Genomic DNA, 13,930 nt, shown 5'->3' on the forward strand with positions numbered 1-13,930 from the left:
TAAACTTGAAGAAAATACTTGATACACACTGACTGTGTAGCCTTAGATCTCACAGTCAGTGCTTTACAGTCTTCTCCATATGTTCTTTGTGTTTTACCATGCATCTCAGCTCGTTGAATAAAGACGGCACAAAATGTCCAACAATGCGCCTATTTTGCAGCTTTAATCGCATTTGTCAATGTCTTAGTTCAAATGAAACCTTATGGAATTTTATGAGCTGTTGTTTTGTGTTTCTTTCTGGTGTTTAAGATGGCTACAGGGATCGGGACCGCCGATCTCCCACGTACTATGAGGAATCGGAGCCTGAGGAGCCCTTTCGGATCTTTGTGGCTCTCTTTGACTACGATCCTCTGTCCATGTCCCCCAACCCAGATGCAGCTGATGAAGAACTCCCATTCAAAGAGGGACAGATTATAAGGGTGAGTTTCTCTTTATGTGATCCATAGATGTGACTGTGACAGGGGGAGAGAAAACATCCTCAAATAAGCTACAGAATCTACAGAATCATTAAAACTTGCAAGATAATGCTACTATAGAAGTGAAATATGTTCATTATTTGTGGGTTTCTGTCATGAAATACTAAATCAGGAGTCTAGACTACAGTCTCTTCATAATAGTTTAAAACAAAAACACATTGTCTTACTGTTGCGCTTGTTTATAGTAGTTTTAAATGGAAAGAGCTAACAAGGAGTGCTGTTTTGCACACGAGCTGCAATAAGGGATCACTAAAACCAATAGAATCTTCCACACTTCGATGACCAAAACTCTTCTTTCACTTTTTGCTATTTTATTGTGAAGATGTGTAGTTCCCTCTTGAGCTGGAGCATGGATAGTTTTTACTATGTGTGCTCCATACCTCAGTCTGTGTGGTTTAACTTAGAGCTCCAGCGTTAACTATGAGCATTTGCTCACCCTGGTGTCATACAGACAGTTCGCAGTGGTATAATGTTATCATAAGTCAGTTCCAAATGTTTCTATGCTAACTTAAGTCCTTTGAAAGCATTCAGGCAACACAAAATTTAATAATCTAGTAATAAAGGGATAAATAATATAAAAGAAGGTAAGTGTAAGGTAGCTGTATGAATAAATAAACATAACTGAATAAGGAAATAGATTGAAATAACAAGACAAAAAGATAAAAAATAAAAAATGAAAAATGCAGCAGCAGTAATTCCAGTTGGACAGTTTATGTGATTGTACAGTGTCCTTGAGTAGTCTGGAGTCAGGTGTTCATAAGAGTGACAGCTCGGGGGAAGAAGCTGTCTTTGTGGCGAGTGGTTTTGGTTCGCAGTGTCCTAAAGCGTCGCCCTGACGGGAGGAGGCTAAAAAGGCAGTGTCCAGGATGGGAGGGGTCTTTTACGATCCTGCCAGCCCGCTTCCTGGCACGGGATCGGTACAGGTCCTGAATGGGGAGAAGGCTGGTACCAATAATCCTCTCAGCAGATCTGATGATTCTCTGAAGTCTGTTTCTGTCGTGTCTGGTAGCTGAACCAAACCAGACCGTGATGGATGTGGTCAGGACAGACTGGATTATTGCAGTGTAGAAAATGGTCAGCAGCTCCTGAGGCAGGTTGAACTTCTTGAGTTGTCGCAGGAAGTACAACCTCTGCTGAGCCTTTTTCCGGAGTGAGTCAATGTGAGCGGTCCACTTAAGGTCCCGTGAGATGGTGGACCCCAGGAACCTGTGTGAGTCTGTTGAAGGGACAGTGCTGTTGAGAATTGTGAGTGGGGGGGGAGTGGAGGGGTTCCTCCTGAAGTCCACTGTCATCTCCACTGTTTTGAGTGGGTTCAGCTCCAGGTGGTTCTGGCTGCTCCAGAGGACTAGCCGCTCCACTTCTCCTCTATACGCAGTCTCATCACCGTCCCGGATGAGCCCAATGACTGTGGTGTCGTCTGCAAACTTCAAGAGTTTCACAGAGGGGGCTCCTGATCTGCAGTCATTGGTGTAGAGGGAGAAGAGCAGAGGGGAGAGAACACACCCCTGGGGGGCGCCAGTGTTCAGGATCCGGGTGCTGGATGTGAAGCGACCCAGTTTTACCTGCTGCCTCCTGTCGGTGAGGAAACTGATGATCCACTGACAGGTGGGGAGAGGCACGGCGAGCTGGGACAACTTCTGGTGGAGGAGCTCTGGGACGATGGTATTAAATGCAGAGCTATAGTCCACGAATAGGACCCGTGCGTAGGTGTCTGCAGAGTCCAGGTGGTGCAGGATGTAGTGGAGAGCCATGTTGACTGCGTCGTCCCCTGACCTGTTTGCTCTGTAGGCAAACTGCAGGGGGTCTAGCAGAGGCTCTGTGATGACCTTCAGGTGGTTCAGCACCAGTCGTTCGAAGGATTTCATGACTACCGAGGTCAGGGCGACTGGTCTGTAGTCATTTAGTCCTGTGACTGGGGACTTCTTGGGGACTGGAATGATGGTGGAGAGTTTGAGGCATGCAGGTACCACACACATCTCCAGGGAGCTGTTGAAGATCCTGGTGAAGATGGGAGCTAGCTGGTCAGCACAGACTTTCAGGCAGGAGGGAGAGACTCCATCGGGTCCTGGAGCCTTCCTGATCTTCTGCTTCTGGAACTGTTGACGCACATCTCGTTCACAGATCGTCAGTGCGGATGAGGGGGCAGGTGTGGGGGAGGTTGGGATTGCGGGTAGATCCTGTGTGATGGAGATGGTGGCTGAGGGGGAAGGTGATGTTCTTTCAAACCTTGAGTAGAAGTCGTTAAGCTCCTCAGCCAGGTGGTAACTGTCTGAGGGGCGGGGGGATGGTCTCCGGTAGTTGGTGATGGTCTGCAGGCCTTTCCAAACTGCAGAGGAGTCGTTGGCAGAAAACTGGTCCGTCAGCTTTGCAGTGAAGGACCTCTTTGCAGCCTTGATCTCCTTTGTTAGCTTGTTTCTAGCCTGTTTATACCGGTCCCGATCTCCACTCCTGTAGGCCTCTTCTTTGTCCTGACGTAGTTGCCTCAGTTTAGCAGTGAACCATGGTTTGTTGTTGTTGAATGTGCAGAAGGTTTTAGTCTCCACACACATGTCCTCACAGAAACTGATGTAGGATGTGACAGTGTCAGTGAGTTCATCCAGGTCTGAGGCAGCAGCCTCGAAGACGCTCCAATCAGTGCAGTCAAAGCAGGCTTGCAGTTGCAACTTTGACTCATCTGACCATCTCTTCCCAGTCTTCACTATGGGCTTAGCTGATTTCAGCTTTTGCCTATAGGTTGGGATAAGATAGACTAGGCAGTGGTCGGAGAGTCCCAGGGCAGCGCGGGAAACAGAGTGATATGCGTCCGTTATTGTTGTGTAGCAGTGGTCCAAAATGTTCAAGCCTCTGGTGGGGCAAGTCACGTGCTGTTTGTATTTGGGTATTTCAGCCTTGAGGTTTGCTCTGTTGAAATCCCCGAGTGTAATCACCAGAGAGTCGGGGTGGTTTCTTTCAACCTCTGTGATCTGGTCAGCGAGTTGCTGTAACGCCTCCGTTACGCACGCCTGTGGTGGAATGTAAACACCGACCAGCACGAACGAGGAAAACTCCCGCGGAGAATAGAATGGTCTACAGTTTATGAAAAAAGACTCCAAGTGCGGGCTGCATGTCTTCTTTAGCACAGTGACATCTGTGCACCAACCTTCGTTTATATAGAAGCACGTTCCGCCTCCCTTTGATTTCCCCGACAGCGCGGTGTTGCGGTCCGCGCGGTGCAGCTGGAAGCCCGGCAGGTGAAGTGCGCTGTCCGGGATCTGTTCACTGAGCCAGGTTTCAGTAAAGCACAGGGCGGAGGAGCAGCGAAAATCCGAGTTTTTGTTTAGGAGAAGCAGCAGTTCATCCACTTTGTTGGCCAGAGAGCGGACGTTTCCTAGGTGTATGGCTGGTAGAGCGGTGCGTAAGCCACGCTGCCTCCGCTTGACTAGCGCGCCTGCCCGCTTACCGCGTTGACGCCGTTTCCTAATTCCACACAGGGCTGCTGCGCCTCCGATCAGGATCTCCAAAAAACTATCCGTATGAGTGAAAACAGGATTAAAAAGTCCGGCACTGGACTCCCGGATGTGCAAAAGCTCTTCTCTGCTGAATGTAACCGCAGTGGGAGAGCAGAGAGCAACGCTAAAAGGAAAAAAAGTGATAAGTGCGAGAGAGCACAGCACCGAGGCAGCCATCCGCGGCGCCATTATTTGTATAATTTTAAACACTCAGCTTGAATGAAATACCTAAATGGTCTTGTTTGTCATGTTCAAAACTGAAAGAAAATGTTAAATAAACCACAAATGATATACAAGTGATGAATGGTTTTGGTGAATAAAACAGGAGGTTTGACCCTCCTGGAGTGCTCTGGTCCTAATATTATATAGACTTCAATAAGAGTACTAAGTATTTAATATTTCAATGATTTTATTTGCATGTGATAACTTAAAACTATGCTATCAAAGGAAGAAGCTTGAAGAAACTCCAATGTTGCTTTCTCACTCTTTTTACCCCCCCAGGTTTATGGTGATAAAGACACTGACGGCTTTTACAGAGGAGAAATAAGAGGCAGAATGGGTCTGATTCCTTGTAACATGGTGTCAGAGATCCGAGCCGATGATGACGAGACCATGGAGGAGCTCATCAAACAGGGCTTTCTGCCTCTTTGCACCCCAGTGGACAGAATAGGTACTGCACGTGTTATTTACATGCATACAAGTTGTGCTTATTGGAATCAGACAGAAACAAAAAAATAATTCTTAAATATTTGAACAAAAGTCAGTTTATTAAGTTGTTTCACCTGTCGAGCTGTAAAGAATACTCAAAGGTACTCATGAATAAGCCTGTTTTTTGATAAAACATTCAAGAAACCTAATATGTTTGGGGATTAAAAAAAATGAAATATGTCTCTTAACTACTTTTAACCTAAACAAATGTAGATATCGATTTTTTTAAAAAAAAGGGTTTCTGTTTTACTAGTGGTGCTGGCTCTGAAAACCCAAATCTAACATTATGTTTTGAGAATTCTGTAAACATTACTGGCAACTGGCTTTTTTTTTAAATTTAAGTAAGCTTTTTTTCTTTGTGTGTGGGGTTAACAAAGCCTTTTCCTGCACAAAAACAAAAACAATAGTTGCTTTCTAAAGTCATGGCTGATGTTTTTGTTTAATAATTCTTGACACGTTGTGATCATTCAAATTAAGAATGATCGATATTTCTTAACATTTAAAACACTGCAGAGAAAATTGGGGGTGCTTTTTTCTTAACCACAGTGTGAATACTGAAATACGTCTTGTCGTAAATGACCACTTGTAGAGCAGAACAGGCGAGGCCTTCGTCGAGATCAAGCTTCGAGGAGGATGGTGGCTCTGTATGACTATGACCCCAGGGAGAGCTCCCCCAACGTTGATGTTGAGGTATCACCTATTGTGAAGGAAACAATCTTATTACTGTTTAACCATTTCAAGTATTTAACCTTTAAAATGCTAACTTTGCTTTTTTAAAATGAAATCTGTGTATTTTAGAATAAAACTACCAGTAAACATTTAGTTAAAAATTTTCTTTTTGTGAGAATACGCTCAATATTTTAGCATAGGTGGCGTTGACTGTATCAAGAAGAAACACTTGTGGAAACGCAAACTGTGTCATTTTCTTACAGGCTGAGCTGACGTTCTGTGCCGGTGACATCATTGCTGTGTTTGGAGACATTGATGAAGATGGGTTTTATTATGTGAGTGCCCTGCGTAACAAACATACTCAGATCTTGAAGTCTGTATTGGCTGCCTTTCCTTCTTTGTATTCAAGTGTCTTACAAGTGGCATTTGACAGACAAGTGTAGTTTTAATAGAAACAATATTCACAATCATCAAGATTGGATCAATTTTACCAGAGATTCCAGCATCTTGCCAAAAATAAGCAAACTTTTAAGTAAAAAAGACATTAAAAGCTTTTCTTACATCTTAGCTTAAAGTATCTTATTGTTCTTTAAAGCTAAATTTATCAAACACACAATATATTTTGGACATTTGCTTGTAGGGTTGCTGAAAAACAGTGTGTTAAAAGCAGACATAAGCATGGTTTGGCCTAAATGCAACAGATCATGCAATTAGATTAAATTTGCTTTATTGTCATTGTCCATTGTACAAGGAAGTTGTGACTAGAGAGAAAATTGTGAAAAGGTTCACGCCTGTCTGAGAAAAATGTATAAAGTGTATAGCGAGGGGTTTAAAGCCAATGCTACTCCGCAGATTTCACCTGTTATTTTTAAAATGTAACTCCTGCAATAAATGAGGGACCACTGTCATTACATTCAGAGACAGGAAACCGGCTGTAGTTTTGCACTTTTAGAGCCCCAATCTTTGATGTATCAGTCACCTCTGCTGTCCTCTGCTGTCATCAGGGGGAGCTCAATGGCCATCGTGGATTGGTTCCCTCTAACTTTTTGGAAGAAGTGCCTGACGACGTGGAGGTGTATCTCACTGATACACCATCCCAACACCCCCAGGAAGGGCCCACCAACCGCTCCAACACCAACTCTGCCACCACTGTACCGGAGGGAAAACGGGTACATCATCCTCGCCGCTCTCAGCGCTAGACCCTGTGTTCATCCATCCTCCGTCCTCTCTCTTGATTTCCGTTTCTCGCTTCCTCCACTTGCAGTCTATGTGCTGTTCATTGTGTGTGTTTGTCCATGTGGTGACAGTGGTGACTCTATACAGACTAACAACCCCCTCACCCTTTGGGAAAAGAAAGAAAGAAAAAGGGGAAACAATCCTGTGTTAGGACCTTTCTTGGTCTCAGAGAAAGGAAGAAGCAAAGCCTGACATGGACAAAGAGGATAGACTGTGGGAGCTCTGCAGGAGGTTCATGCATGTAACACCAGTTAAGGAGGACTTGTAAAAAGGCTCATTCTTGACACAAAGTAATTTGGTACCTCTTTGCACCGAAACACAAACTTTAATCATGCGTATTGTGTATAAATAAATAAAAAAGTGCTTTATGACAACACATGAAAATTGCTATCCAATAGCACTGAAAAAAATCTTTGAAATGAAAAGTACAAAAGGAAAAAAAAAGCATGTTTTTTCTATCTTGATACATTTTATAGTTATGTATTTACTTAAGGAGGCTTTGTTTCTTTGTGTATACTACCCAAACACAAGATCTATTTCCAGTCCCGTTGACAGAGGATGTGTTGTTTGCTCCGAATCCCAACGACAACACTAACCTCCGGAGTGAAACATCCGTTCTGTAATGTTACAATGGAACAATAAAGAATCAGAAGAAACAATATTGGATAAAAAAAAACAAAAAAAAAACGTTCTTTTTTGTGTTCATGTGTGTTGTTGGTGTTTTCAGTTGTCATAGTGGTGTGGGTTGTCTCCGCGGTGACGATGCTGCCACATCTGATTTCCTTTTTTTTTTAAAATCTTTTTGGCTTTTCCTCACCCGCTTGGCAAAACAAAAACAAACAAACAAACAGAAGGAGATTGTTCATTTCACATCATAAATGGCTCTGTCTGCCTTGTACTGTAAGTTGGCAACTCGAGATACCAGACTCGCAGCTCTAAAGCACTCAGTGTGTGGTAACAAGAAGACTCTCTGTGCCGCTTGGCACTGCAGTTTAATACAAAAACTTGTTTTCTGATTCTGATCAGTCAAATCTGCTGCAATCCCCGCTTCGCTCTTTGTCAAACTTTCAATTTTATCACCAATCATTTTGATCTGGACCTAACTTTTATGTGAAAACCAACAGATTAGATGAGTTCTGCTTTAGAAAAGAAGCCTGGAATCTGCAGTTGTGTCCCTGGGTGTTGTACTGCATATGATTGTACTGAGTCTATGTTCCCTCGTGGCCTCCTGACAGTGGATTTCTTTGCTTCTGTGGTGTTCCCACTTTGATGGCTTTCTACTCTTTTGTGAATCTTTTCTATGCAATCTGTGTCTGACTGTGGTAAACAAAAAACACGGAAACAATATACTTAAAGTTACACTGATGTTATTATTTTGTTACTTTAATTAAAACTATTTTTCAGTTTGTCAAAGAAAAACGGTAGGGGGTTCATGGTGGTGCTATTTTGCTCTGGATAATCAGTGTTCAAAACAATCACACCAACAGATAGAGCCACAATCTTAGCTCTACTAAAAATGAAAATCTAAATCTGAAAGTTAAATCTAATAATCTGCAATTACAAAAATATAGATTAAAGGATTATTTTTATGATCTCTTTGTTTTTTTGAATTAGTCACTGTAACAATCTAGGCCAAATTTAAATATTAAGAAACCTCTCAAAAATGTGTTTTCTGTTCTTCTTTTCTTTTTTAAGTAAAGAGCTAAAATTTTAGCTATTTAAAAATATTTTTCCAAAATATGGTCATAAAGTTTTAATACAAAGTAAAAAAAAGTTTTTCTTTTAACAGTTAAAAGAGAGGAATAAAATACAAAAATGTTTCTAGAAGCCATTTTCAAAGTAAAGCGCTTCATCCAGAAATGCCAAAGTCTGGAATAAGGCTTCTCTCCAGTTTTGGGACTTGGACGTCACTTTAACAAAGTTTTACCAGAAAGTTAAAACTTTCAAACTAAGAAAATTATCCTAAAGATGACATTTAAGTGAGTGACTAAAAACTGTACATGGCATAAAAGAAGAAACCAAAAACTCTTGTAAAAACTGATCTTAAGGCATTTGTTACTTCGTCTTGTCCGGATTATCTTCTTTAAAAGTTATTGCTTACATTCATTGATTTGCCTTGATATCAGAACAAAAGCCAGCATTCAGCAGTGTTGGTGAAGGACCACATTATATCACAGGGGATGAAAACTTTGCACATGCTGCTTTTGGTCATTTTATTCTGCCAGTCAAAGAATCAGGGTTTCTGACAAGGTCTCGCCTATTTTAGTCAAACTCCATTTTTCATATTTACATTAGTGATCTGAACACAGACAAACTTGTTTGCATCAGACAATTAACTCTCTGAAGCCCACTGCATCAGAGAAATGATAAAAAAAAAACATTTTTTAAGGGAATTAAGATGTTTTTTAATCACTTTGATGAAATTCACAAAAAATAAATATAATTTAAAAAAAAAACTATCTAATGAGATAAAGATAGTTTCAGTTGTGAACAAGTTGTTTGTGTTAGATGCAAAACATTGACATGAGTGTTCAGGAAAAAAGCACCTTATTTATTCACTGTATCAAATTTGGTCCACACGTTTTTAACATGGTGTAACTGTATAATAAAGAATTAAAAATTTTTGCATTTTTCCACAGCAAAAAGTCGTTTAAGAAATCTATACCAAATAGAGGAATTTTTCTTACCATAAAGTTTTAAAAATAATCAAAACTTTCCAGCCACAAGTGATTTTGAGATTTCAAGGAAGCAGCCATTTTAAATGAGTAAGAAAAGCCCTTCTACAGCCCCTAGTGGTAGGATAGTGAACTACGGGGCAGAAGACATGGGCCAAACTATATTCATATAACCAATTTTTAAGAAAACTTCGGATCTTTCTAATGAGATGGGGGTCTCTGAAATCAGTGTATCAAACATTATATGAATGCTTATAGGTTTAAAAAATATCTACTGACTTGGAATTAGATTTTTTTCTATTTTTACCTCCACTTTAGATGTTTTTCCAAATTCCCAAAAGCCTGATACTAAAAAGGATAGATGCAACAGCAGTAAACATGCCCCAAGCCAGAATCTAGAACAAACAAACTAAAAAAAATATCACAATGTTTTTGCTTCCTTTTTTTCTTTTCCTTTTCATTTGCACATCACAGAATTCTCTCTGGATCAGAGGTTATGCAGACATTTTTTGGGGGGCTTTTACTTTTTCCTTTTGGTGAATTTTAGGAGCAGCGTTGCGTTGAAACATTCAAGTGTTGCTTCCTTTGTAATGTGCTTCCTCCCGCCTGCATGCCTCCCCGTCATTTTTCTTCCCAGGCCGCCCCAGAAACCAACGACACAGCCAACAACATCTCTATCCCCGTCCGGGCACCGTCTCCCATCATTCGCCCTCTCCTCCCCGGGACCATGAGACCCCTCAGCCCCTCGAGGAGTTCCCATATCCCACGGGACCCCAGGGACTCCCAAGATCTGGCAAACAAGAAGAAGAAGGGTCTTCTTTCCAAGGGAAAGAAACTGCTGAAGAGGCTCTCCCCAGTGAAATAAAAACGTACAAGTTAAAAGAAACGTACGTTACTTGCCATCTATTACATTGAATTCTGATTTAACAACCCCTGATTGAGGACAGGAGCTTTGTCTTCTGAATTTGGTGAGTTCAACACGTCCAGGATCAGCGTAGTCAGCCAGCTGAATGGTTAGAACCGGCAATTCTCTGTAACCTGCATCTGTGTGGTCATCAACAGATACAAATCACATATGTTTTGTATAGTGCTGTGCCAAAATCAAGACTTTCAAACTCAAACATATATATTACTGTGATCTATTTTAAATAAAGTTATTTTAAATGAAAAAAGCAAACAAAAACTAGGATTTTCATGACAGGATCTTTCATATTTTCTTTATTATAGGGCAAAAAAGAGACAAATATTTAAAGCAGGGCAGTTGTAAAGATGAATTTCTGTTTTTCAAAAGCTTTTTTCCTGCATTTTCATGGAGGTGTTGTTATCCTCTGCAAAACAATAGGCTACACTGTTATGTTGCATTCTATAAAGCAACACTTGGCTGCTAAATGAATCTTTTTCAGTGCAATACTGTTGGGTTGGTGGTAGCATCTGTAGGGAGAATAGAGACAAATTAGATGCTACTGTTAAGAAGCTAAGAGTTTTACCATTCCGGATTGGGGCATTAAAGCTTTGCAGACTCAGTGGCCTTTTATAAATTTGAACAACGACATTGCTAACTAGCCTTGTCACCTTGAAGAATCAAGTCAGTAACATTTGTTGTCTTGGCTGTCATGAAACGCCTAGTTTGAGCCAAATTTTTGTGTCTATCTTCCTGTTGCACAAAAGTGGGTGTTTTGTCTGATGACTGATTTAAACAAAATAAAATAAAAAAAGAGAAGTTTGCGTGCCTGTGCAAATGTATGGCAGTGTGTGGTGCATTATTGATTTGCACTTTATTTTTAATCCACTTTTTTTGTCTGATTTTTTCTTTCTTTTTTGTAAAAGAGAGAGGTCATAGAAATAACGGTCTTGTGATCTGTTGTGACGTGCTGCTACTTACTTCCATTGCCATTGCAACGTTTTGTTTTTGTTGCCTCATGCATATATGGAACACAAAGAAGCCTAAAAATCTATTAATCAAAATGTCAACGCCTGCATTGTTGTCTGATTTTTGTTTGTGGAGAATTATTGCTTGAATTTGAGTTCTGCTTGCACTTAAAAGTACACAAGGACTGCTATGTACACATTTAGTGAGTGTTAAAGGCTTATTTATGTGTGATCATTACATAGGACTCTGTTATCTGACCTCTTTTTTATGTCACACTTCTGTAATTGAAATATTGACAAATTGATGCTGAAAAGCTCCAACTGATTTTTGTAAGCTGCTTCACATTTCAGCAAAATGGTTTCACATGAGTTTATTTTCTGTATATTAATAATCAGAATTAACAAATAGAATTTAAGTGCTTCTTCTGTCATAAATGAATTCCTGACTTTTTATTAAAACAAAGTCAAAGCAATCAAATTCATTAAAAAAAAAACCTTGAAATGAAGAGGAAAAATTACGATAATTTCTTTCTCCTTTACTTTTTTTGAGGGCAAAAAACAAACTGAGCCTGACTTCATTTCCTGCAGCGATTCTCTTATTTTAGGATGGAGTTAAAAAAGGTTCTAGAAATTGTGACTCTGCATGCAACACATTTGTGAACTGAGACTATTGGAAGTGATCTAGAGCTAAAATACCTGCATCTAACATAGCTTTAATACATTTCATTTCAGTTTCTGATGATTTTGAAATGTTTTTTCTTTTCCATGTATCTGGTCTTTTTGTGAGGTTGCACTTAAAAGAGGATCAAACTGTTTTTTGGTGTGAAACAGGGTTCCAATTTTGAATCGACATGTTTGACATGTTTGCTCATAAAAAGTGGCAAAATTCTGGAAAAAGTTGCTTCTTTACACTTTGCTGTCATTTCATATGTCGTATATTGTTTATTACAAAACTGGTGTCCTCAAAACCAAATCCTTCACCTGTAACTGGATGTAGTGTCTCTCCTTCTAGCTCTTTTGTACTTTAATCCATTTGTAGACATTTTCTAAACGTTTCTACTTGACTTTCTGAACGCCTTTTTATTTTAGTGCACTGAGATTTCCTCTCCGTGAGCATTCATGGTGTCCTTTCAGATCAGATGTGTCAGTCCACCACATGTGCTTCCTTTCTGAATCAAAGATTAAGAAAAGGAAAAGAAAAAAAAAACATAGAAAAGACTCACCATTGTATGATAATTTAAGATGATTACTGTAACTATTTGTGAGTGTGCATGTGAAAATACCGAACTTTTGTAATCAAATTAAATTTGATATTTTTTAGAAAAATCCATGAACACGTTTTCGTTTTCTTCTTTAATCCAAAAAATTTAAAATTCAGAAGGACGTCAACGATGGGATGGCTAAGAAAACTTACACCGTTTTTGAACAAAACTCCTCAGGATGATAAATACGAGAGTCAAGTCAACATCATGTCATTTTTTTGTTTCTACTGTATAGGAAATAATCAGAAGTGCAGAAAATTAGTTGAGTATATCTGATCTGATTATTTTCATCAATTGTCTGCTCTAATAAAAGTAGTTCAGTGCTTCTTCAAGGCAAGTTTCTATGTGTTTCGGAGAGCAGCTCTATCTTGGTTTTTCAAGATAGACGAAACCAGGTATTAATCTTTAACCCTTGTGCTATCCTAGACACTTTAATGTTGGGAGTTGGGTTATCTAGACCCACTAGACAGTGCGCGGAACCTTTTTTCTTTAATGATTTGTGATCTTCACTGGTGTCCATGGATTACATGAAATCCTCTTCACTTTTATCCACCTTTGTCATGGTAGGGAGAACACATGAGGGTGGGGTCATAAGATAGCACTAGGGTTAAAAAAACAAAAATGCAGATACCACAAACTTTTTTTTATTCTCAGGGTCATGCGTAACCACTAGAGGGCGCCCTAAACACGACAAATCAACCCTAATGAACAGTAAGACTTATTTCCAGTCAGGAGCATCTATAGTCAGGACTGCACCAGGAGGTCAATAGGACATTTTTATATTTTTCTTTGACATAAAAAAAAAGAACTGAAGTTGAACTGAGACAAATCTGAGGTGATAGTATGTGTCATTGGTGCATTAAACATTTATTGGCTCCCCGTGGGCAGCACTGTGGTCAGCACAGTCAGAAGTTCCTGGCTGAAATCCAGGCTGGGACCTTTCTGTGGGGAGTTTGCATGTTTTCCTCATGCATACATGGGTTTTCTCCAGGTACTGCAGCTCCCTCCTTCAGTCCAAAATAACACGATCAACGGGTTAATTTGTGACTCTAGGGAACTCCTGTGTGCATGTGAGTGTGTGGCCCTGTGACAGACTGATGATCTGTTCAGGAAGTACCCCACCTTTGCTCAAAAGTATATCCTGCAGCCCACATCTCTAAAAAGGAAACAGCAGGTTAAGAAAATGGATGTCTCCAATAAAACAAATCTGGATCAAGATCAACTTATCAGCATTTGTAAATGGGGACAAATACGAAACACGCTGTGGTTTCATTTAGGCTTTTTATTGAAAACAGATCAATTTGTTACACTAATTTTAGAAGTATTTCTTTTAAAATTATAAAACGGTCAAAATGTGTTAAACTCTTCATAGGTGAACGAGCCTGCTTTTCTTGCTGTTCTACTATCCTCCTCAGGGGGGCAGCAGTGAATTATAGTCTGAAGCTGTCAGGATGAGAGGACAGTGTTCCAGTCAGGTAATTCAAGCAGTGGCAAAGGTAAAGGTCCCTCAGCTTTGTATTTACATAGTCTTGATGGAGACGAGCTTT

At 40.2% G+C, this 13,930-nt stretch overlaps 1 protein-coding gene across 9 annotated transcripts in view; it reads left to right on the forward strand.

The window, feature by feature from the left end:
• The window catches only part of LOC101174933 (RIMS-binding protein 2), an 88,545-nt gene extending 76,090 nt beyond the window's left edge, over window positions 1–12,455 (forward strand). For all 9 annotated transcript variants that reach the window (XM_020707767.2, XM_020707768.2, XM_020707769.2 and 6 more), the window contains 6 exons: window positions 250–419; window positions 4,466–4,634; window positions 5,262–5,362; window positions 5,605–5,676; window positions 6,346–6,510; window positions 9,890–12,455. In XM_020707767.2, the coding sequence (XP_020563426.1) occupies window positions 250–419; window positions 4,466–4,634; window positions 5,262–5,362; window positions 5,605–5,676; window positions 6,346–6,510; window positions 9,890–10,117 (905 nt within the window). In that variant the 3' untranslated portion in view covers window positions 10,118–12,455. The remainder of the gene's footprint in view (window positions 1–249; window positions 420–4,465; window positions 4,635–5,261; window positions 5,363–5,604; window positions 5,677–6,345; window positions 6,511–9,889) is intronic.
• Window positions 12,456–13,930: the final 1,475 nt, after the last annotated feature.

The sequence above is a fragment of the Oryzias latipes genome, chromosome 12 (assembly GCF_002234675.1).
Source record: "Oryzias latipes chromosome 12, ASM223467v1".
Classification (NCBI taxonomy): domain Eukaryota; kingdom Metazoa; phylum Chordata; class Actinopteri; order Beloniformes; family Adrianichthyidae; genus Oryzias; species Oryzias latipes.